The following is a 21931-nucleotide window of genomic DNA, read 5'->3' as shown; positions in this document are numbered from 1 at the left end:
TTATCTATATTGTCGATGATACATTTGAATCCCGATCTCGTTTTGTACATGTATGGACAAAATCTTCATGTGCTGGAAAAGAATGTGTAGTGACATTTCGAATTCAATGACTGTGCTACATGAACATAACATCATGGATAAAAATTAGAAAAACAATACATATGAAGCATAACAAAATTAAACAATATACAGAAAAATACGATTACGTAAGTAACGAGTCGAGCTCGAGCCAAGATCGAGCTTGTAAATTATCAAACGAGCCGAGCTCGAGCTCGAGCTCGGCCTCGTCTCGTCTCGTTTACGCCCCTAGTAAGTAGTAACTAGTGTGTATGTTAATAAAATGTTACAGTAACACATCAGAGGGAAATACAAAGAAAAATAATGTTGATAACATCTATGACTTCCTCTGACATCAACCGATCACATCTAACGCTTGATGAATGATGCAATGACTGCACTAATGGAGCTCTTGCGAGAAGAAGAACCATGTTGAGGAACCAAAGAATGAGGTCTGCTCCAAATCGATTTTTCACTTTTTTGAGGGAACAAAGAGGCACATAATTCCATAACCATTGGGTTATCATAACGTTGATGGAGCGTTTTATATAGTTTAGCCTTCGCCCCAGCATCTAGCAACTCCTGTATTTATTATAACATTCATGGTTAAGCATACACACGAACACTTTATTTAAGTATTGAAGTAATTAAGTATTAGATTAAGTCAATTACCGTAGGCTTTCGAATTTCAACACCTGCAGTTTCATTTTCGTGTTGTATCGTTTCCACATCATTAGGAACATTATCCTTTGTTGCATCCGCTGCTTCTGCCATTTGTATGTCTTCAAGTTTCTCTGTAACAGATTTATCATCCACCTGAGATTGTTCAGCTACCGTATTTTCTTTGCTCATCTCCAATAATTTCTCTTTTTCTTCATGTTGCTTACTTTGAGAAGAAGATTTGCTTTGTAGCTCCTTATTATCGAGCTTCACTTCTTCTCCTTTTTCTTCCATGTCAGCATCATCCGCATCTTTATTTTGTGAATTGTCTGAACTTGATGATGTATCATCACCATTTTGACTTCCTGCTGTCGATGTTCCCTGATACATACTAAGTTTCAGACCAGCTTATCATGATAAAACTTGCTAGTATATTTCAACTTAAACAGTGTCTTTATCCACCAAAAAAAAATAAAAAATCTTAGATCGTGCCAGTACCAGAATTATTCAGTAATTAAAGGTGACATCACTCACCTCAAGCTTGACCTGTTGGACGATACTATCACTGTTATCGGTCTGATCATCGACAGGATTCATAATTTTCTCACGCTCCTGCCTACGCCGCACCATGATGCATATAGCACACATACAATCATCCTTGTGGCGCTTGAATCTGATAAGAATATCAAGAAGAAGAAAAAGAAAGGTATATAGATCATCCCTTACATGTTTCAATTACTAGAAGTTATTAACAGAGTTATATTGGCTTCAAAAACACTATAGAAAGATAAGTTAATATAATATATTACTCCGTATTACTAAAAAAAAACCACACCCATGACGTTTTCGAGACTTGATTTTTAGATTCCCACTCTTGCTGGTTGATTTCCCATGACTAGATACATTGCCATCTACAATATAGATTTTAGGGACTTAAGAACTATTGGATACTTACAAATAATAGTTAAAAAAACAAATTAAAAGAGTATTATTTAAACAATCGAAACATATATTTACCTTGCTGTTGGTCACTATACAGCCCTGCAGCAGTCCAGTACTTCATAAAATTCTTCTTCACACGTTTCATGAGCTCGAGAACATAATCACCTTTATTATTGTACTTGTAGCAATTCTCCCAGATATACTGCACATCTTTGTATACATCCTCCGAATTCTTATACTTAATACCACTTTCAAGGTTGCTACATATGGTCCCAAAATCCATCGGTGTTTTGATGACATCAAAATAGTCCTGTTCCACCCCGGGAAAAAAAAAGAATTCACTATATATACCATATACGATTCAGATTACAATAAAAAGGTCAAAATGAAGAGTAAACACATACAGGTATTCCAAGAGCAACAGGGTCTACGGGAACATTAAAAGGCTCGGATGCATCCATTTTCATAATCTTCTTAATGACCTTCAAAAGATAAAATTATATAATAATCATGAGGACTTACATTCATATATATACTGCAAACAGATAATAGAAGAACGAAATTTAATGGTACCTCAAGGGAAGCAATAAGTTCTTGCTTGTTGTAGACAGATTCTCGAGAAACTGACTCGGGCTCTTTCTGACGAATTGTAGTTGCCTGGGCCACTGCAGGGTTACTACTACAAGGACTCAAACTTGAACTAAAACTCTTCAATGATTTTATTACAATGCTCTCGGGCTCATTTTGATGATTTTTTCCTGCCTGAGGCGCTGCAGGGTTACTACGACAAGGACTCAAACTTGAACTAAAACTCTTAGACGATTTTATTATTATGCTCTCGGGCTCTTTTTGATGAATTTTTTCTGCCTGAGGCGCTGCAGGGTTACTACTACAAGGACTCGAACTTGAGGTATAACTCTTCGATGATTTTATTATAATGCTCCCAGTCTTTTTGGGTTGAGTCGTTGAAACACCTACGTTGATTTCAGGCACCGAGTTGGCCTTTTCTTCTATTTTCTCACTAACCACTTGCTTGTCAATTAGACCAATGTCTTGTTGGCTAGATTTATTTGTATCATTGTGAGCATGTAAATCTGTAGAAGTGGTGGCCTGAGGTTCAGGTTCTAATGGTTTTGAAGGTTTTATCTTGAGTTTGACCCGATTGTAAACCAATCTCCCTACTGGCTTATCAACTACTGCAGGTGCACCAACAACTGGTGGTTTTTCGGGTTGCTCAGCTACGTTTGACACGGTTTCAGTTTCCATTTTTGAGATTGAATCGTCTTTCTCATCGCCATCTGGAACAGATACATCTTCAACACTCAAATTATCAGTGCTTGGCTCCGCCTCTGTTGCACCGACTTTCGGGGCGTTTTTGGACTTTCCCTTCCGTCCACGCTTGCGTTTCATTATTATAATACTAACCAGATTGAAAAGTTAATGAATGTAATCTACTGTAAAAGAAAGTAGCCATAAGATTTGTAGAAGATAAGTTGGCAAAAAAGGTTAGAAATATTATCCCTTTAAACAATTACTAATATTATCTCTAATTTGCAGCTCACATTTGAGCTTATAATTTTCAAGTAAACAACACAAATCATCAGATATACACTTAACAATATGAATACATAGAAACAGGATGTTAAAAACCTAAAAAAGAAACCCATAACACGCATGAAATTAACAGAAATAAAACATAAATTTCATATAAAAATAGTTAGGTTTTCAAAATTACATAAAGTGAAAAGAACAAATTTACGAATTGAACGCGAGATTAACATTTAATTAGTGATTACAAGAAGCATATAACAGATATACAAACAAAATCAAGAAATTTGGCGGATAAAACAGAAACCCTAGAATGCCGATCAAGCTATTTCAAGTTATTTATATCGATATCGATATAACCATTGATGCGGTTGGAAGTTGAATGAAATAGTACCTGGAGATGAAGTGAGTGTGACTGATCTTGAAACTTTTATACGTTTTGAATTCAGATTCCGAACGATTTTTTCGAATTTACGATTAATAAAAATATGAAAATAAATATAAAATAAATTTAGTTTTTACTTTTTAGAAACGGGGATAAGGAGGTATGAATGAAAGGAGTTTTATTGACCACTCCCCGACGATGACGTACTTCCTTTTCACGATACACTGTTACATTAGCGACATATCAGCTTTCTCTCTTCATTTATTTTTCACTTCCTCTCCATCACACACCACTACCAACCATGACATCCTCCCTCCCCATCACATGGCCCCACATATTTTATTAATATTTATTACTATTATTATTATTATTATTATTATTATTATTATTATTATTATTTCGAATATAATTATTAAAATCTATTTTTTCGAATATATATTTTTTTGAACAACACTTTTATTAAATAACATTAATACGGTTACATTTATTTAAAAAGAAAAAAATACATAATCCATTCCAGCGGTGGCTGAGTGGTATCCTTGGTTTCACTTCGGTGGGGCCAGGGCAAGGGGTAGAGTGGATTCAAGTTCGAATCCCACTCTTTAAAAATACACGTGGTAGGCTTACTTACCATAAGCTGGGTTGCCCCTGGGAAGGTTTTACCGACCTATTCAGGACCCAGATCCGACCCGCCTGCCCCTCGGGATGGTTTAAGGTTCGGATCCCTGTAATATGGTTCGGGTTTCCTGCCCGAACGCGTGTGTATCTGCAAATGATGACTAGGCTTCGGTCCGGACTGATGCAAGCTTGCCGTTCAAAAAAAAAAAAAAGTTACCCAGACTAAACATAAATTAAAAATTATGAAACTATGCGTCATCTTTGTCCAAGTCCATGTCTTCATTTTCATTTTCATCTTCGCTTTCGTCCCCACTTTCTTCAACATCTTCGGCGGTGTTGAAAGTTCCAGCTTCTGGAGCGGCTCGGGCATGTGGAACGTGCCGAACACGGAAATTAGCCGGGAGATTCCAAATGTGTTCGATGAGCTTTTGTCGTAGTAGATGATGAATGGACGAATCTCGCAATTCTTTATTAATGTGCATGTGTGCTTCAACCCTTTCCTGGATTGAGCGATTTGGACGACGAGCTGGCTTGTAATTCTCTTCAAGTGAACACATTGCATGTCCATTGTCTTCGGTGATCGTATTATGCAAAATAACACAAGCGTGCATAATTCTTCGGATTCTTTCGACATAGAATTGTCGCCACGGGTTTTTTATTATTTGCCATCGACCTTAAAGTACACCGAATGCGCGTTCAATCTCTTTCCGGGCAGATTCTTGATATTTTTTAAATTTTGCCGATTTTCGGTCAGGTGGACTTTTGAAAGACTTAACTAGTGTCGCCCAATCCGGATATATCCCATCGGTTAGGTAGTAACCTTTATTGAAATTACAACCACTAACCGAAAAATTACACGGTGGAGCCGTGTCTTGAAGTAACTCGTTAAATAAATCAGATTGATTAAGGACATTGATGTCGTTGTTTGAACCAGCGGGTCCAAAATAAGCGTGCCAAATCCATAAATCATAAGATGCCACAGCTTCTAACATGATTGTTGGATAGCCATGACCGCCTCTAGTATAATGACCTTTATATTTATATGGACAATTTTTCCATGCCCAATACATACAATCTAGGCTACCCAACATTCCCGGAAAACCATGTAATTCCGCATGTGCGGATATAAGACGTGCTACGTCTTGTGGAGTCGGTTTTCTCATATACTTCGAACCGTACAAGTGAATCACGCTCTTACAAAAATTATTCAAACAATCGTATGATGTTTGTTGGCCCATATGTAAGTACTCGTCAAAAGCATCAGGTGCAGTACCGTATGCTAATTGGCGTATTGCGGATGTACATTTTTGAAAAACATTAAATCCCAACAACCCGGTAGCATCCCGCTTTTGATGAAAATATAAAAAATAATCGGGAATAGGTTCTTGAGAGTAATTCATTATACCTTGGCATATGCGTATAAACAATGGTCGACTCATCCTATAACGGCGACGAAAATAATCTCCGGGAAAAGTGGGATTCTCGGAAAAATAATCATTCCATAAACGCATCGCGATTCCCTCTCGGTCTCTATGAATAAATCTTCGAGGCGCCCTTGGAATTGGTTGATTGACTTCTTCCTCTTCGTCTTTATCTATCTGATCAAGTAGATCGAATGCGGCAATATTGAAATTAGAACTTGCAATATCTAGCGCATCTTTCGTAAGACCATCCATAATTTTTTTAGGCATTTTTAATGGAATTGAATAAATATTTTGATATAAAAGTAGAGATTGTATGAAGTGGTAGTGTAATGGTATGGAGGTATATATAGTGGGGGTTGGAAAAAAAATAAAAATAAAAAGTACCAACGGCATTATAGCTGTTTGAAACAAATAAATATAATCAATAAATGCTTTATTCCCGTCCTCAAAATATTATACACACGACATCCAAGAGCACGGAACCAGGAGAGAGGATTGAGGGCGGCCGACGGCGGGATGAATGCCATCGGAGCCCTCCAGGGCGGAGGTGATGACAGTGTGAGGTCGGAGCCCGTTGGGAGTGCTCTAAAAGGGTCTGGGTTTTCTTTAAGAAACAGCCGAGCGGATGGACTTTTATGGCCCATATTCTTTTTTTTTTCCGGCGAAAATATTAATATATTAATATATATATATATATATGTATATATATATATATATATATATATATATATATATATATATATATATATATATATATATATATATATATATATATATAGCTCTTTCAATTTCAATCATTGTCATTTGTATGTTCCACCGGATCTTTACGATCTTCTTATATATATATATATATATATATATATATATATATATATATATATATATATATATATATATATATATATATGCACATTAAGTCACCCGAGCGCGAGACTTGGTACCGGGTGCAATTCACCATTCATCTAGTCATATTTTGTATGTTTGTTATTTGTCTATGCAAATTTAGTAGGGGGGAATTAATACTAAATTGATCATCTTACATGGCATATAAACTAGAAAAAACAATGAACATATGTGGGATTAGCTAGGTTTTGTTGTTGTTGTTGTTGGTGCATATAAATTAGATATACTCAAAAATATATACAATGCATTCATGTAAACCAATAGATTCTCTTATATCTACTCAAAGTTCACCCTCTGTAACCACGTGTACTAACTAATTTACCCACAACTTGTGTGTTCTAATTCATGATATATAAAGCACACAAGAGAAATTTGATAACTGTGTGCATGCCACAATTTTTTACAAAACCTAAGCCAATTTTGGAAAGTTAACCAAAAAAATAACAAAATCCTATATCTCTAGACCATATCTTTATCAAGTTTTTTCGGTTGATCAAACGCAACATTTGATGAAGAGGTTTGATTCTCTAGAGAGTCTAATGGGTATTCGGAGAGCATTTGAACAACTTCTCTCATTGTTGGTCTTTCAACACTATTTTCTTGAATGCATAACATTGCGATAAAGAACAAGTGCATTGCTTCATCTTGAGGAACATTTACTAGACTTGGGTCAATGATGCAATCAACTTCTTCTTTACGACTTCCAGTTTTCGTTCTAGCCCACTGTACAATATCTACACCATCGTCGAATCCTCCCACTGGACGTTTTCCAGTAATAAGCTCAAGAAGCACAACACCAAAACTATAAACATCACTCTTTTCATTCACTTTTAATGTATAAGCATATTCTGCAAAACCATACACAAATTAATACTCCTATATTTTATCTTCAAAGATGACCATAATTTTTTGTCAAACATAATCTAGCATTTGTATTTAATTTTAAAATAACAAATAAAAGTCTCGACACATATCAAACAGAGTTGTTTCAAATAAAAGTTATCGAAATCAGAAGCTGCATGATAAATAATTATAAATGAGTAAGAAAAGGTGTAAGCTTTCACAACTAAATGGTCAACAAATTTGTTTTTGTACGTGGAAAATGACGTGGATATCAGTCACCTCTAGCAACAAAGGAAACTGTATATTGAGACGTGGATATGTTATCAGATTTTGTGTTGTGGGAGTTGCGGTTTGTGTCAGATTTTCACCCAAATAGATCTCAACCGTCTATTTTCATGTGAGCTATGATTCGGTGCATTTCCCCATAAAATTCTCATGCCATGTAACCTACAAATACTACGTATATAATTATTTATCTATTATCTATTGCACAAATCACGGGTGCTTCATACATGTTACTTTCACCTAGACCCCCCATATGTTAAATTAAAAATCAAATTTATTTTAATACAAAGTTTAAATTATGTAATACGGAGTAGTATTATTTATTTAAGTAAATGTAACGTACCAGGAGCAATGTAGCCGTATGACCCTGCGATTGCAGACATACATTCGGATGCACCACCATCAACTAAGTACCTTGCGAGCCCAAAATCGGCTATGTGAGCCTCGTAGCTCAAATTCAACAAAATGTTATTCGACTTCAGGTCTCGATGAACGATCAATGGTGAACAATCGTGATGAAGGTAGCACAACCCTCTAGCGGCTTCAATCGATATTTTATATCTTAAATTCCATCCGAGAGTTCCGCTTTTTAGTTTGGCGTGTAACGCCTCACCTAAACTCCCGTTTCGCATGTACTCGTAGACCAAAAGGTTTGTGTCTTTGTTCGAGCAAAATGCTAGTAATCTAACGATGTTTCTGTGACGAATGTTGCCTAAAGTTCGGATCTCGGCTCTGAAACCATGATCGTGGCTTGTGGTTCCAAACCCAACAAGCTTTTTCACTGCTATATCGGTCCCGTTTGGCATTTCACTGTAGCGACCCCGACAAATCGTCAAGTGACGGCGTCGACTACGTGGGTCCCATTACCTGGTCATAAGTCTTTATGACAATGTTTGACCAAAATATGTCACCCTCATTTCAAAATAAAGATTGTTTTCAAAGTTTACAAGAATTGTTCAACCAAAAGTTAAGTTACAAGGTTATAAGTACATTTGAAATCTAGGCGACACGGTTTAAAGTAAAGTCAAAAGACGCTCCAAGTAATGCATGTATACTCGACATCCAATGCAAGTATCAAATAGTGAGCGGAAGCATGTATCACATATCGTGCAAGACCTGAGAAAAACATAGAAATCTGTCAACGAAAACGTTGGTGAAATCATAGGTTTAAGTAAGTAAGTGAGTAAAAGTAAGTAAGTCGAACCACAAGGTTTGCAAAGTTGAAATAATAGTAACCCATTCTAAAAGTTAATATTCACGAGCACCCAATTATCAAAACTTAACATTCCGTCCGTTGAATACCCCATCAATAGTGCTAGAACAAACACTGATTCTCGAAAATATATTTCATCCGTAAACGGTAGCGAACCGTCAAAGATGAGGGTTGTCAAACCCATATGGCCATATAACATAAGTTCTCGCTTACACCATCTGATGTAACTAATGATAATCGGATTGAGGATTTTCGTTCTAAACTCGTATGTAGAATGTTTGTTTTCCCGTTCTTGTGTTCACTTAGTTCAAAAGAATCGTTTATGTTTTCTCATCCCAAAAGTAAGTTCAAAAGAGTAAAAAGTGGGACTATGATCTCACCTTGAGTGCAAGAGTTAATAAAGTACTTCAACAAGTAGACGCGTGCAAAGACAGAGCTAGTCTTGACCTAAACATATAGGTTGTATCAATAACGGTAAACACAAACGGTCAAAGATGTTCAATTAGTCCTATGGCTCGTTACGACTCGATTAATATAGCATGTGAATCAATTTGTCAAGTTTCATGCACGATACAAGTAGTTAAGTATGTTAGAACGATTGTATAATCGTTTGGTTAAGTTTGACTAAAAGTCAAACTTGGTCAAAGTCAAAGTCAACGGGGTCGGGTCGGGTATCCGACAATTTTCCCAAGACGAGAAGTCATATAAGAGCCTAATAGTCAAGTTTCATGTTAAACGGAGTTTTAGTTAAGCGGAAACATTTTTGTGACATTTAAAAACAAAAGAGAGTGGCCTGGGGCTTTTGCGCGGCGCGCACTGGGTTGCGCGGCGCGCACCCAAGTGCAATTTCTGGTCAGAACTCAACCAAGAAGGCAAACATCTGGGATCTCTGATTCTGCGCGGCGCGCGGGTAAATGCGCGGCGCGCAATACCTGGGAATCATGCAGTTTGCAGAAAAATGGTCCAAGTCACGAACCAAAATACAATATAACACATTTCATGCACCGAAAACACTTAAAACGCATAACCTATATCATTAGAAAGGTAATTTGACAAGGAAAACAACTAAGCACATTTCATCAAGCAATTCATCACTAACAACAACCAAAAACCGCATTAAACGTTCATAATCAAAGTTTCAAGTTCTAAAACGCATTTTATGATTCGGGCAACCAATTTACATGTATGATATGCCGTTTCGAAGGTAATCATACACACATTGCAACAAAATTCTTATCTACAATATTTCATAGCATTTGGTGCATCAAAAGTTCATCTAAAGCTTATCAAACCCTAATCCAAGTTCACAAAATCACTAATCATGTTCTTGGAGTTTCCTTAATCAACCTATACATCAAAATGAAGCTAATGATACTAGTAACACTTTTAAAACATGCACTTTAACAATCTAACAACATTTGATCATCCAAAATCAAGGATTTAGCAAGTAATTTTCATATTGAACTAGTTACACCAAAAACAACGAATCGAGCATACAAATTACATACACGACATCACAATGAGCCATAGACACTAATTAACAACTTTATAACTCAAAAATCTCAAGAACACATAAAATTAGTGATTTTAGAAAGTTACCCAAATGAGATGAAGTTGGTATCAAATTGAAGAGGATGAAGAGAGGATTCCAAATATGTATTTTGTTTTGGTTGAAGCTTCCAAATCCGAATTTAGATGATGATTCTTTGTAGTGGTGTTTGAGAGAAAATTGGAAAGTATAGAAAGAAAATGGAAATGAAAATGAAAAGGAAAATGGGGAGGTGGGTGTTGACTAGTCAAGCTAGTCACATCTTTGCTCCAATGGCGAAACTAGTCCCTCGCGTTCGGTTGCGGGTGCGTGAATTGACCAAACGAATTATTTTAAATTACACGGAAGTACGGGAGATATTAAAAATCCGATAACGAGAATATTTAAAATGTTACTTAACAAAGGATACGAATCTAGATATGAAGGGTATTATTTAAAAAGAAAAAGACGGGCGTTAAAATAATTTAACGGAAAAATGCGGGATGTTACATTATCCACACCTCAAAAGAAATTTCGTCCCGAAATTTAGTTGGAAATAATAATCGATACCTCTCACTCGAGACCGGAGATGTCAATGCTATGAATAAGTGAAGGTACGTCCTTGAGTGTTCTCATGAATTTGGATTTTTACGATCCCCGGTTTCAACTGGTTTTCCTATGAAGAGAAGTTTGTCTTCAATAGTTGGTGCATTTAGAAGAATTGCACGTTCCTGTTCCGCAGGACACGTTTCTATGTTTGTTACACGAAATGTAAGGTAAACGGAAACTTAATTGAGTCGGAAGTTCTAAACGGTAGGAAGCGGTTCCAATACGCCCCAAGGTTTCAAAAGGTTCAATATTGCGGCTATAGCCTTTCTCGATTTCCCAAAATGGATTACACCTTTCCAAGGTGCGGTTTCTCAATATTACGCGGTTACACACTGGGATTTGTGAGGTTTTCATCTAAGTTTGGTATAACTCTTTTGGCGACTACGGATCGTCTCGAGCCCTCCTCGGATTTGAATGATTTCAATTGTTGTTTCTTGATGGAGTTCAGATTTCGGTGGTTGATGCTTTGGTTAAATGAACAGGGGTATGACATTAGCGGTCATATAGGGTTTCGGAAAGTGCGCGTGAACACACGAGTGGTAACTACTGTTGTAAGAGTGATGTACTAAAGGTGACAATACGAGTTTGTGACATGTCTTTCCAAGACGTAAATCGTTCGTTTGTTCGGTTCGTCGGGTTGTGGAAGATACGCGGTACACATGTCTAAGTGGGTTTCCAAGGTTTCTTGCAAAACTAGAAGCGATACGAGTATTTTGATCCGAGGTAATTGGCAATGGTACACCGTGTTAGAATAGGATCTCTTAAGATATGTTTGAACAAGTCAGTTAGGGTTCGAAAAAAAATATGTTCGTTAGGACTATTCACCCTCGTGGCGAATACTAAGGTAATATGAGGAATTTCTCTATCCATGGAGAAATGTTACAAGGAGTTCCCTTAAACGGAAGTGCGAGCGATAAAGATAGGAGTGAAACGAGGACTTAGAATAGGATGAGCTTACATCTCGAGGTTGCCATAACGTGCCTCTAGTTTTCAAAAAAAAAAAAATGAAGTCTGAAAGAGAAACGAGATAGTACGCGTAATTGTATAGTTCGGGGTTGAATAATGGTTGGACGATTATCAGCAACGCAAGGGCGTTAAGTCAAAGAAGAGTGAAGTATCGTTGGATTGTGTGTTATCTTAAATCCCGGTAATATCAGACGGTGACGGTGAAATAACAGAGGTAGGTAGTGTGGTACGGGATGACGAGAAAATTGATCGGATCCACAATTTAGTATTCGAATTCTTCGTGCAAAATAACGAATTTCAGTTATGTTGATTTTTGAGTCGAGAGAGTATGCCTTTCGGCGTTCAAGTAGAAATATTTCCATGTTTGAGTTCCATCTGTTGCTATACGATTTTAACTAGAAATGTTGGTGTGAAGAATCACGCTCAAGGTTCGAACACGGAGAGGTTTAGAGTTTTCCTTAGTGAGTTAACGAGTTTAAAAGTCGTGTGACACGAGAAAAGTCAGAAATGAATCTTCGGTAACAACCGGTGAGATCTAATATTTTTACGAATATAAGTCTGAGTTGGGAGAGTTTCCTGATTACATGTGGCTTGATTTCGAGATTGATTGTAACGACCTGACCATAAACATCATGGTCTAGAAAATTGGACTTCGTTCAACAGAAATTCTCACTCAGAGACTTTGGTATAGAGTTGCTCTTTTCTCAAAAGTTCGAGCTTAAGATGGTGATGTTGTTCGTTTTCCTTCTTTACTTGAATAAGTTAAGATGTCATCTATAAATACGATAACAGATTAGTCTATATGAATTTGCATACGCGGTTCAAGAGGTTTATGGATACGGGCGAGCCCTAAATAAATCAAACGGTACTAAGAGAGATTTACAACTAACGTTGCGAGTTCGGAAAGTGGCTTAGGAGACATCGTCTCACTTAACCCCCAATTGATGATAACCGGAACGGAGGTCGATTTGGAACATACGGGATTCGTGCAAATAATCATGAGGTCATGGATGCGAGGGAGAGGGTATCGGTTTCCAACCGAAAATTTCTTAGTTCACAATAATCTATACATAAATGTAGGGCAACAATTTCTCCTTAATGAATAGGTTTTGAGTTCCTTAGTTCTATTGGTGTCGAGTTCAATTTCTTAACGTATATCCTCCGATAATATTTATAGGCACACAATATTTTTCCGTTAGTCACTTAAATCGTCTAAGTAGTATCTAGGGAAAAAGGTGGAATGTAAAGAGTACAGGTCAAAGTCTCGGTTGTAAAACGTCTAGCGGTAATCGAATCGTATAAGTATGAAATATGTGGTTCGTTGTGAAGAAACGTACCCGTGACTAGTCCATTGTCGTCTCGGGCATCCTAAGTGTTGATGTCGAAAGTTCAACGGCGTGCGTTGGGGTTGATTTTCTTATTTGGGCATGCACTCCTAAAATGACCCGGTTGGCCACATTCGAAGCAAGCACCCGTTCTGTGTGCGTTGGGCATCTTTCGAGCGACGGGTCCTTGGCGCCGGTGGCGAAACCTGCCACATCCTTCAAAGTGATGCTTGTGGCATTCGTTACAAAAAGGTAGTTTTCCGGCATAGCCTTTCTTGTCGTTGGAGGTAAAAGGCTTCTTGGCGGGGTTGTTGTTATTGTTGTGGTTGCTTGATTGAGAGGCTTCCCATGTTCTTTTGTTGTTACTCGGGTGGTTCTCGACCATTGGTGCCGGTGCTTCCATTTCATTCACCGTTTCTAAGGCTTGGCGGGCCATTGTTAAAGCCTCTTGTAGGTTAGTGGGTTGAGATGTCATTACCTTGTGTTGAATGCTCTTAGGGAGGCCATCCATGTAAAGTTCGACTCTTAGGGATTCGGGAGTCATGAGATTTGGACACATTGAGACTAGTTCGGTAAACCGTTGATTATAAGCTTCGAGGTCATTTCCGACCGTTTTTAAATTCCTTAGACCCTGTTCGAGCCTTCGAGTCTCGTCGCGCGGAAAGTATTCGGTGATCATTCTTTCTCTTAATTCGGTCCAAGAGAGTGTGTGGGCTTCATCGCTTCCCACCAATTGTACATACGTGTTCCACCACGAGAGAGCAATGCCGGTGAAAGTGAGGGTGGAAAACTTGACCTTATCTTGGTCTCGACAACCGCTTGTGTTAAAAACGGTCTCCATTTGTTCAAACCATCGGGTGAGAGTAACCGGTCCCCCGGTTCCATCGAAAGTGGGAGGATTGTACTTCATGAAGTTCTTGTAGGAGCAACCTTCGATTGAATTACCGGCTCCATAATTGTTGTTGTTAGAAAAGTGATCGGCCACGGCCGTACCCACGGCGGTGGTTATCATTCGTTGAAGAGCTTGTTCTAGAGTTTCGAGAGGAGTATTGTGTTGACCTTGGTGAGCCATTGTTCCTTCATGACACAAGGATATCGTTGGTTAGTATTTTCAACAATACTAACCGGAGTATGGAATAAGGATAGAGAGAAAATTTTCCTTGACTCGCCTTAAATTCTTTATGTCATAATGTCGGAACGTCCATGTGAATCACCGTAATATAATCCCGGAAATTATATTACCCTGATTTACATGTGCATTTAACATTACTTTATAAAGTCAAGGTGGCGCGTCAACAAAATTTATCAACGTAAGATCAAGATCGAATACGAGTTAGATATGATAGAAGAGTTCGAGTATAAATGCACAAATAGTCAAGTAATTCCTACTTCAGTCTATATGCCGGTTGTAGTCTAGATTCACCTATGTACCCTATGACTCGGGGTGGACACAAATGAACTCTAAATCCCTACAACCAAGGCTCTGATACCACTTGTAGCGACCCCGACAAATCGTCAAGTGACGGCGTCGACTACGTGGGTCCCATTACCTGGTCATAAGTCTTTATGACAATGTTTGACCAAAATATGTCACCCTCATTTCAAAATAAAGATTGTTTTCAAAGTTTACAAGAATTGTTCAACCAAAAGTTAAGTTACAAGGTTATAAGTACATTTGAAATCTAGGCGACACGGTTTAAAGTAAAGTCAAAAGACGCTCCAAGTAATGCATGTATACTCGACATCCAATGCAAGTATCAAATAGTGAGCGGAAGCATGTATCACATATCGTGCAAGACCTGAGAAAAACATAGAAATCTGTCAACGAAAACGTTGGTGAAATCATAGGTTTAAGTAAGTAAGTGAGTAAAAGTAAGTAAGTCGAACCACAAGGTTTGCAAAGTTGAAATAATAGTAACCCATTCTAAAAGTTAATATTCACGAGCACCCAATTATCAAAACTTAACATTCCGTCCGTTGAATACCCCATCAATAGTGCTAGAACAAACACTGATTCTCGAAAATATATTTCATCCGTAAACGGTAGCGAACCGTCAAAGATGAGGGTTGTCAAACCCATATGGCCATATAACATAAGTTCTCGCTTACACCATCTGATGTAACTAATGATAATCGGATTGAGGATTTTCGTTCTAAACTCGTATGTAGAATGTTTGTTTTCCCGTTCTTGTGTTCACTTAGTTCAAAAGAATCGTTTATGTTTTCTCATCCCAAAAGTAAGTTCAAAAGAGTAAAAAGTGGGACTATGATCTCACCTTGAGTGCAAGAGTTAATAAAGTACTTCAACAAGTAGACGCGTGCAAAGACAGAGCTAGTCTTGACCTAAACATATAGGTTGTATCAATAACGGTAAACACAAACGGTCAAAGATGTTCAATTAGTCCTATGGCTCGTTACGACTCGATTAATATAGCATGTGAATCAATTTGTCAAGTTTCATGCACGATACAAGTAGTTAAGTATGTTAGAACGATTGTATAATCGTTTGGTTAAGTTTGACTAAAAGTCAAACTTGGTCAAAGTCAAAGTCAACGGGGTCGAGTCGGGTATCCGACAATTTTCCCAAGACGAGAAGTCATATAAGAGCCTAATAGTCAAGTTTCATGTTAAACGGAGTTTTAGTTAAGCGGAAACATTTTTGTGACATTTAAAAACAAAAGAGAGTGGCCTGGGGCTTTTGCGCGGCGCGCACTGGGTTGCGCGGCGCGCACCCAAGTGCAATTTCTGGTCAGAACTCAACCAAGAAGGCAAACATCTGGGATCTCTGATTCTGCGCGGCGCGCGGGTAAATGCACGGCGCGCAATACCTGGGAATCATGCAGTTTGCAGAAAAATGGTCCAAGTCACGAACCAAAATACAATATAACACATTTCATGCACCGAAAACACTTAAAACGCATAACCTATATCATTAGAAAGGTAATTTGACAAGGAAAACAACTAAGCACATTTCATCAAGCAATTCATCACTAACAACAACCAAAAACCGCATTAAACGTTCATAATCAAAGTTTCAAGTTCTAAAACGCATTTTATGATTCGGGCAACCAATTTACATGTATGATATGCCGTTTCGAAGGTAATCATACACACATTGCAACAAAATTCTTATCTACAATATTTCATAGCATTTGGTGCATCAAAAGTTCATCTAAAGCTTATCAAACCCTAATCCAAGTTCACAAAATCACTAATCATGTTCTTGGAGTTTCCTTAATCAACCTATACATCAAAATGAAGCTAATGATACTAGTAAAACTTTTAAAACATGCACTTTAACAATCTAACAACATTTGATCATCCAAAATCAAGGATTTAGCAAGTAATTTTCATATTGAACTAGTTACACCAAAAACAACGAATCGAGCATACAAATTACATACACGACATCACAATGAGCCATAGACACTAATTAACAACTTTATAACTCAAAAATCTCAAGAACACATAAAATTAGTGATTTTAGAAAGTTACCCAAATGAGATGAAGTTGGTATCAAATTGAAGAGGATGAAGAGAGGATTCCAAATATGTATTTTGTTTTGGTTGAAGCTTCCAAATCCGAATTTAGATGATGATTCTTTGTAGTGGTGTTTGAGAGAAAATTGGAAAGTATAGAAAGAAAATGGAAATGAAAATGAAAAGGAAAATGGGGAGGTGGGTGTTGACTAGTCAAGCTAGTCACATCTTTGCTCCAATGGCGAAACTAGTCCCTCGCGTTCGGTTGCGGGTGCGTGAATTGACCAAACGAATTATTTTAAATTACACGGAAGTACGGGAGATATTAAAAATCCGATAACGAGAATATTTAAAATGTTACTTAACAAAGGATACGAATCTAGATATGAAGGGTATTATTTAAAAAGAAAAAGACGGGCGTTAAAATAATTTAACGGAAAAATGCGGGATGTTACATTCACCTTGGTAGACGATTCCAGCTCCACCTCTTCCTATCACGTTACCGTCTTTAATACATTCAAAAACGTCAAAAACTGTAAACTCAAGCTTTTGGAAGGATGTCATCTCCCAAATGTGTAAACCCGATTTTCTAAATGATCTAGCTTTTAACACCGCAACAATAGAAAATACAAGAGAGCATATAAGGAGACTGAGTACCAATATCAACTTGAACCTTCCTGACTTTTTGTTAGCGGAATTCGTGATTCCGCTAACATTGCAAGACCTGTTTAATAACTGACCACAAAGTAGAGGATTACCCGCGAAGGAAGAGGCATTAAAAAATGAAAACTGGCCGGTTTCGGGTAGCTCACCTGCGAGGTTGTTGAACGAAAAATCAGCAACTGTGAGACTTCTCATCGTTTCAATAGACTTAGGAATAGAATCATTCAAGTGATTTCTCGAAACATTTAAATAATTTAAAATTCGGATATTTGAAATTTCGTGTGGAATGAAGCCAGAAAGATTATTCTGGCTCAAATCAAGATAGGTGAGATGGATACAATTTCCAATATCGGGTGGGATTTTCCCGGACAAGGAATTCTCACTTAAATCGAGATTTGAAACTTGACGGAGTTGTCCAATAGTTGTAGGGATTAGGCCTGATAATCTATTCCCGGCAATTAAAAAGATTTGGAGGGAAGAGAAATTTGAAAGTGAAACCGGTAAAGACCCCGAAAGTTGATTGTTTGATAAATTAAGCTGAATTAACTTAACCAGCCTTGAAGAAGAATTTTGATATTCGGATAAATTACCCGACAAGTAATTATTTTGCAGCTCTAATAAATTCAACTCTGGCAAGTAAATCAAACCATCAGGAATGCTACCATTCAAGTAATTCTCACCTAATCTCACTCTAACTAGACTCGAACACGAGCCCAAATCATCTGGAACCGAACCAAACAAGAAATTCTTCAATAGAATCACAATTCTTAACTGTTTAGAAGCACAAAGATCACGAGGAATAGTCCCCGTGAGCTTATTAGACGAAAAATCGAGCTCACGAAGATTCTGATTCCGACCAAGATTCTCAGGAATCACACCCGTGAAATTATTGCTCCAAAGACCAAGAGTTTCGAGTTCCGTATACTCTGCTACAAAATTCGGTATTGACCCTGTTGGTTTATTTTGGCTAGTAGAAGATATGTTTATCCCACATTGGTGGGAGGAAGATGTGAGGGGTGAGTGACTTGGTTATATAAGAGGGGCTAAGTCTTCATTCCAAATCGCACCAATCAATACAAGTTAAGTATTTGATTATTTCTTTCTTTCTTACCCTTGTTTGAGAGTTGTATTAGTTAAATATTTTGGAGAGTGTAGTTGGCTTAAGAGAGTCGTCTATATCATTGTAACAATTTGTGATATAGTGTATTTCTCTCTTTGGGGGCCGGTGGTTTTTCTCCTGTTTTGGAGTTTCCACGTTAAATCTTGTGTTGTGTATTGTTCTTATTTCTTTACTATTATTGTTGGGCTGGGTGGTGGGAATTAGTGAGACCGTAATTTCCCAACAACTGGTATCAGAGCGTCAGGTTTGACGGGGGTCTCGGTTATAGGAGTCGGAGTATGCTCTGTGGTTGCCACGGGAGTGGATCGTCCACATCAGAAATGAGTTCTATTGATCGTATAGGGTATCTGATTAGACAATATTTTTTCTGATTCGTAGTAATAGTTGGATTTGTTAGTGGCGAGTTGTGGATTTCCGATTTAAAGGGTCTTGGCTACCTGCTACATCTTTTGGCTATTCGAAACGTGAGCAAAATCAGAGAAAGTGTTGTCTATAGGATACGGATACGATGTCGAAGTTCAGTCCAATGAGGTTTAATGTAGAGAAATTTGATGGGATGATCAATTTTGGCTTATGGCAGGTTCAAGTCAAGGATGTGTTGATTCAGTCCGGTTTACACAAGGCTTTGAAGGGTAAACCCACCCTTGTTCCTGGCAGTGATTCTAGCAGTAAGTTCGATGAAGAAGAATGGGATGATATGGATTTGAGGGCAGCAAGTGCGATTCGTTTGTGTCTTGCAAAGAACGTGCTTGCAAATGTGCACGGGTTATCAACGGCAAAGGAGCTTTGGGTTAAACTAGAGCAGTTGTACCAGGGCAAGAGCATCCCAAATCGGTTGTGTCTTAAAGAACAATTTCATACTCTGCGTATGGATGGGGGTTCAAAGATTTCAGATCATCTAAGTATTCTTAACGGTATTGTTTCAGAACTGGAGGCTATTGGAGTTAAAACGGATGATGAAGATAAAGCTTTGAGGTTGATATTATCTTTATCATCGTCTTATGAACACATGAAACCAATTTTGATGTATGGGAAGAAAACTCTGAAGTTTGAAGACGTTACTAGCAAGCTCCTATCCGAGGAGAAAAGACTGGAAGGTAACAGGGTCTCGTCATCAGGAGATACGATAGTGTTGTGTTCGGATAGGCAGAAGAGAAACTCTAGAAAGAATCTGACATGCTGGAAGTGCGGGAAGACTGGACATGTAAGGGTTAATTGTCCCGGTGGAGCTAATCCGGCAAATGGCTCCAAAGACGCTAACATTGTCTCCGTTGTTACGGAGAGTGACGAATTCCTCTGAAGTCACGTCATCCTCATGGTGTGTCCGCGCCACCGTGGAAAGGGATGTTCGTTAACGGTTCCACAATTACACATGGGCATTGGTTTGGCATTTATGCAGGTTGTGTGGTGGAAACTGATGTTGTAGCTGATGGGACTTTCGGGAAAGCCAAACAAGGAAGTTGCACCATAAAGTTTCAGCTGGTTGTTCAACAACATGTGCCGAGGTGAAATGCTTGGAATGTGATATTCTAAGTGGTATACTCTTAATGGTGGAGTATGATAATTCTTGTTAAGAGTTATGATTGTTTGTGATGACAATGATTGTCGGTTTAGACAATGTTCGATGAAGATGCAAGTTTTGTCTCTTGGGAGATAATGTCAACGGCATGAAGATGATGATCTTGAAGTTGTCGTCGAGGAAGCGTCTACATCGGTTATCCTTGCAATGTGGAAGCATGGTTATCTTCTTCTATCCAAAAGGTGGAGATTTGTTGGTTTATTTTGGCTAGTAGAAGATATGTTTATCCCACATTGGTGGGAGGAAGATGTGAGGGGTGAGTGACTTGGTTATATAAGAGGGGATAAGTCTTCATTCCAAATCGCACCAATCAATACACTTTAAGTATTTGATTATTTCTTTCTTTCTTACCCTTGTTTGAGAGTTGTATTAGTTAAATATTTTGGAGAGTGTAGTTGGCTTAAGAGAATCGTCTATATCATTGTAACAATTTGTGATATAGTGTATTTCTCTCTTTGGGGGCCGGTGGTTTTTCTCCTGTTTTGGAGTTTCCACGTTAAATCTTGTGTTGTGTATTGTTCTTATTTCTTTACTATTATTGTTGGGCTGGGTGGTGGGAATTAGTGAAACCGTAATTTCCCAACACACCCATGTAATCTATTCATGAAAACATTCAAAAGCTTCAGTTGCTTAAGATTCGCAAACTCAATCGGAATTTCGCCTGAAAGTGCATTGGCAGAAAGATCAAGATACGTTAAAGTTGTTAGGTTTCCAAGTTGTTTCGGAATTGGTCCCGAAAGGCGATTAATATGAAGGTAAATGGTGTCAAGGGAATTCAAATTTCCGAGTTCGGGTGGAATTGGTCCGTCTAGTTCACATGATGAAAGATCCATGTGAATTAGACTAACTAAATTTCCAAACTCTTTGGGGATACCACCTTCAAAAACATTGTAATAACCCAAGTAAATCTCTTTTAAGTTTGTTAGATTACCCAATTGTACATGAATCTTTCCATGTAGATCATTTTCTGCTAGTGATAAGTACTCCAATGTTGCTAAGTTACCGTAGATTTTGGGGATTTTACCATAAAAGTAATTCCCACCTAAATCAAAATGCTTAAGCTTTTTAAGGCTTGCGATTTCAGTAGGCAGGGGAAATGAAAAATTATTGTTGTAGACATCAAGAACTTCTAGATTTGGTAAGCTTAAGTAATTCCAATCCAAGCCACCACTAAATGCGTTATTCGAAATGTTTATGAATCGAATAGAAGTTAAGTTTGAGGGATTGAATTCTCCGATGAAGTCGTTTCCGTCTAGAGTAAGCTCGGTGAGATGATCCAGAGATGAAAAAACAGGGGAAACAGAGCCTTGAATTCTCATATTTGACAAATTTAGTGAAATTACTCTGTTTTGGAAGCATTTAATTCCAACCCATAAACAAATAGAAGTAGGGCTAGAGGAATTCCATGTATTTAAAGCAAAAGGAATGGAATCAAAGCCTTGTTTGAGTGTGACTAAGGCATCAAAATCAGTGGAAACAGAGGAAGGAATTGAGAAACATAGTGTTGTGATTATGACAAACAAAGACAACATTTTTGGTGGGTGTTTTTTTGTTTGTTAAAGATGGTTTATGGTGAATTAGTTTGGATGGATTTGTAGAAGAAACAAAAGGATTTATTGGATGGAATTAAATTGGGTTTTTTGAAAAGGATTGGAAAAAGTTAAAGGAATCTGATTAACTTGAAGGGTCAAACTGTCAAAGAATCAAACATCTTCAAAGAGTGTCTTGAAATTCAAGGTAGAAGCTAAACCCTTCCTTTTACCCTTTATTTGTTTTCTTTTGTT

The 21931-nt window shown here is 37.7% G+C and overlaps 3 protein-coding genes across 5 annotated transcripts; all 3 read right to left on the bottom strand.

The window, feature by feature from the left end:
- Positions 1-144: 144 nt before the first annotated feature.
- Positions 145-3736, bottom strand: LOC139852290 (uncharacterized). Of its 3 annotated transcripts, none has more exons than XM_071841558.1 (8): positions 3602-3736; positions 2233-3079; positions 2064-2141; positions 1735-1969; positions 1553-1628; positions 1252-1390; positions 730-1098; positions 145-639 (listed from the first exon to the last, which is right to left on the bottom strand). In XM_071841558.1, the coding sequence occupies exons 2-8, from the start codon at positions 3067-3069 to the stop codon at positions 427-429; spliced, it is 1947 nt and encodes a 648-aa protein (XP_071697659.1). In that variant the 5' UTR covers positions 3070-3079; positions 3602-3736; the 3' UTR covers positions 145-426. The 3 variants fall into 3 exon arrangements, with proteins under 3 accessions (XP_071697659.1, XP_071697661.1, XP_071697660.1); XM_071841560.1 differs by having other exon boundaries at positions 2233-3113; positions 3602-3724; XM_071841559.1 differs by lacking the exon at positions 3602-3736 and having other exon boundaries at positions 2233-3584.
- Positions 3737-4884: 1148 nt separating this feature from the next.
- LOC139853559 (uncharacterized) lies at positions 4885-5901 on the bottom strand. The gene has a single exon (XM_071842945.1). It carries the CDS (start codon positions 5899-5901, stop codon positions 4885-4887), a length of 1017 nt encoding a protein of 338 aa, XP_071699046.1.
- Positions 5902-6996: 1095 nt separating this feature from the next.
- Positions 6997-21679, bottom strand: LOC139853558 (uncharacterized). The gene is made up of 4 exons (XM_071842944.1): positions 20734-21679; positions 17250-18398; positions 8009-8479; positions 6997-7385 (listed from the first exon to the last, which is right to left on the bottom strand). Exons 1-4 carry the CDS (start codon positions 21677-21679, stop codon positions 6997-6999), a joined length of 2955 nt encoding a protein of 984 aa, XP_071699045.1.
- Positions 21680-21931: the final 252 nt, after the last annotated feature.

The sequence above is a fragment of the Rutidosis leptorrhynchoides genome, chromosome 6 (assembly GCF_046630445.1).
Source record: "Rutidosis leptorrhynchoides isolate AG116_Rl617_1_P2 chromosome 6, CSIRO_AGI_Rlap_v1, whole genome shotgun sequence".
Classification (NCBI taxonomy): Eukaryota; Viridiplantae; Streptophyta; class Magnoliopsida; order Asterales; family Asteraceae; genus Rutidosis; species Rutidosis leptorrhynchoides.
This window is presented reverse-complemented; position numbering and strand designations above follow the sequence as displayed.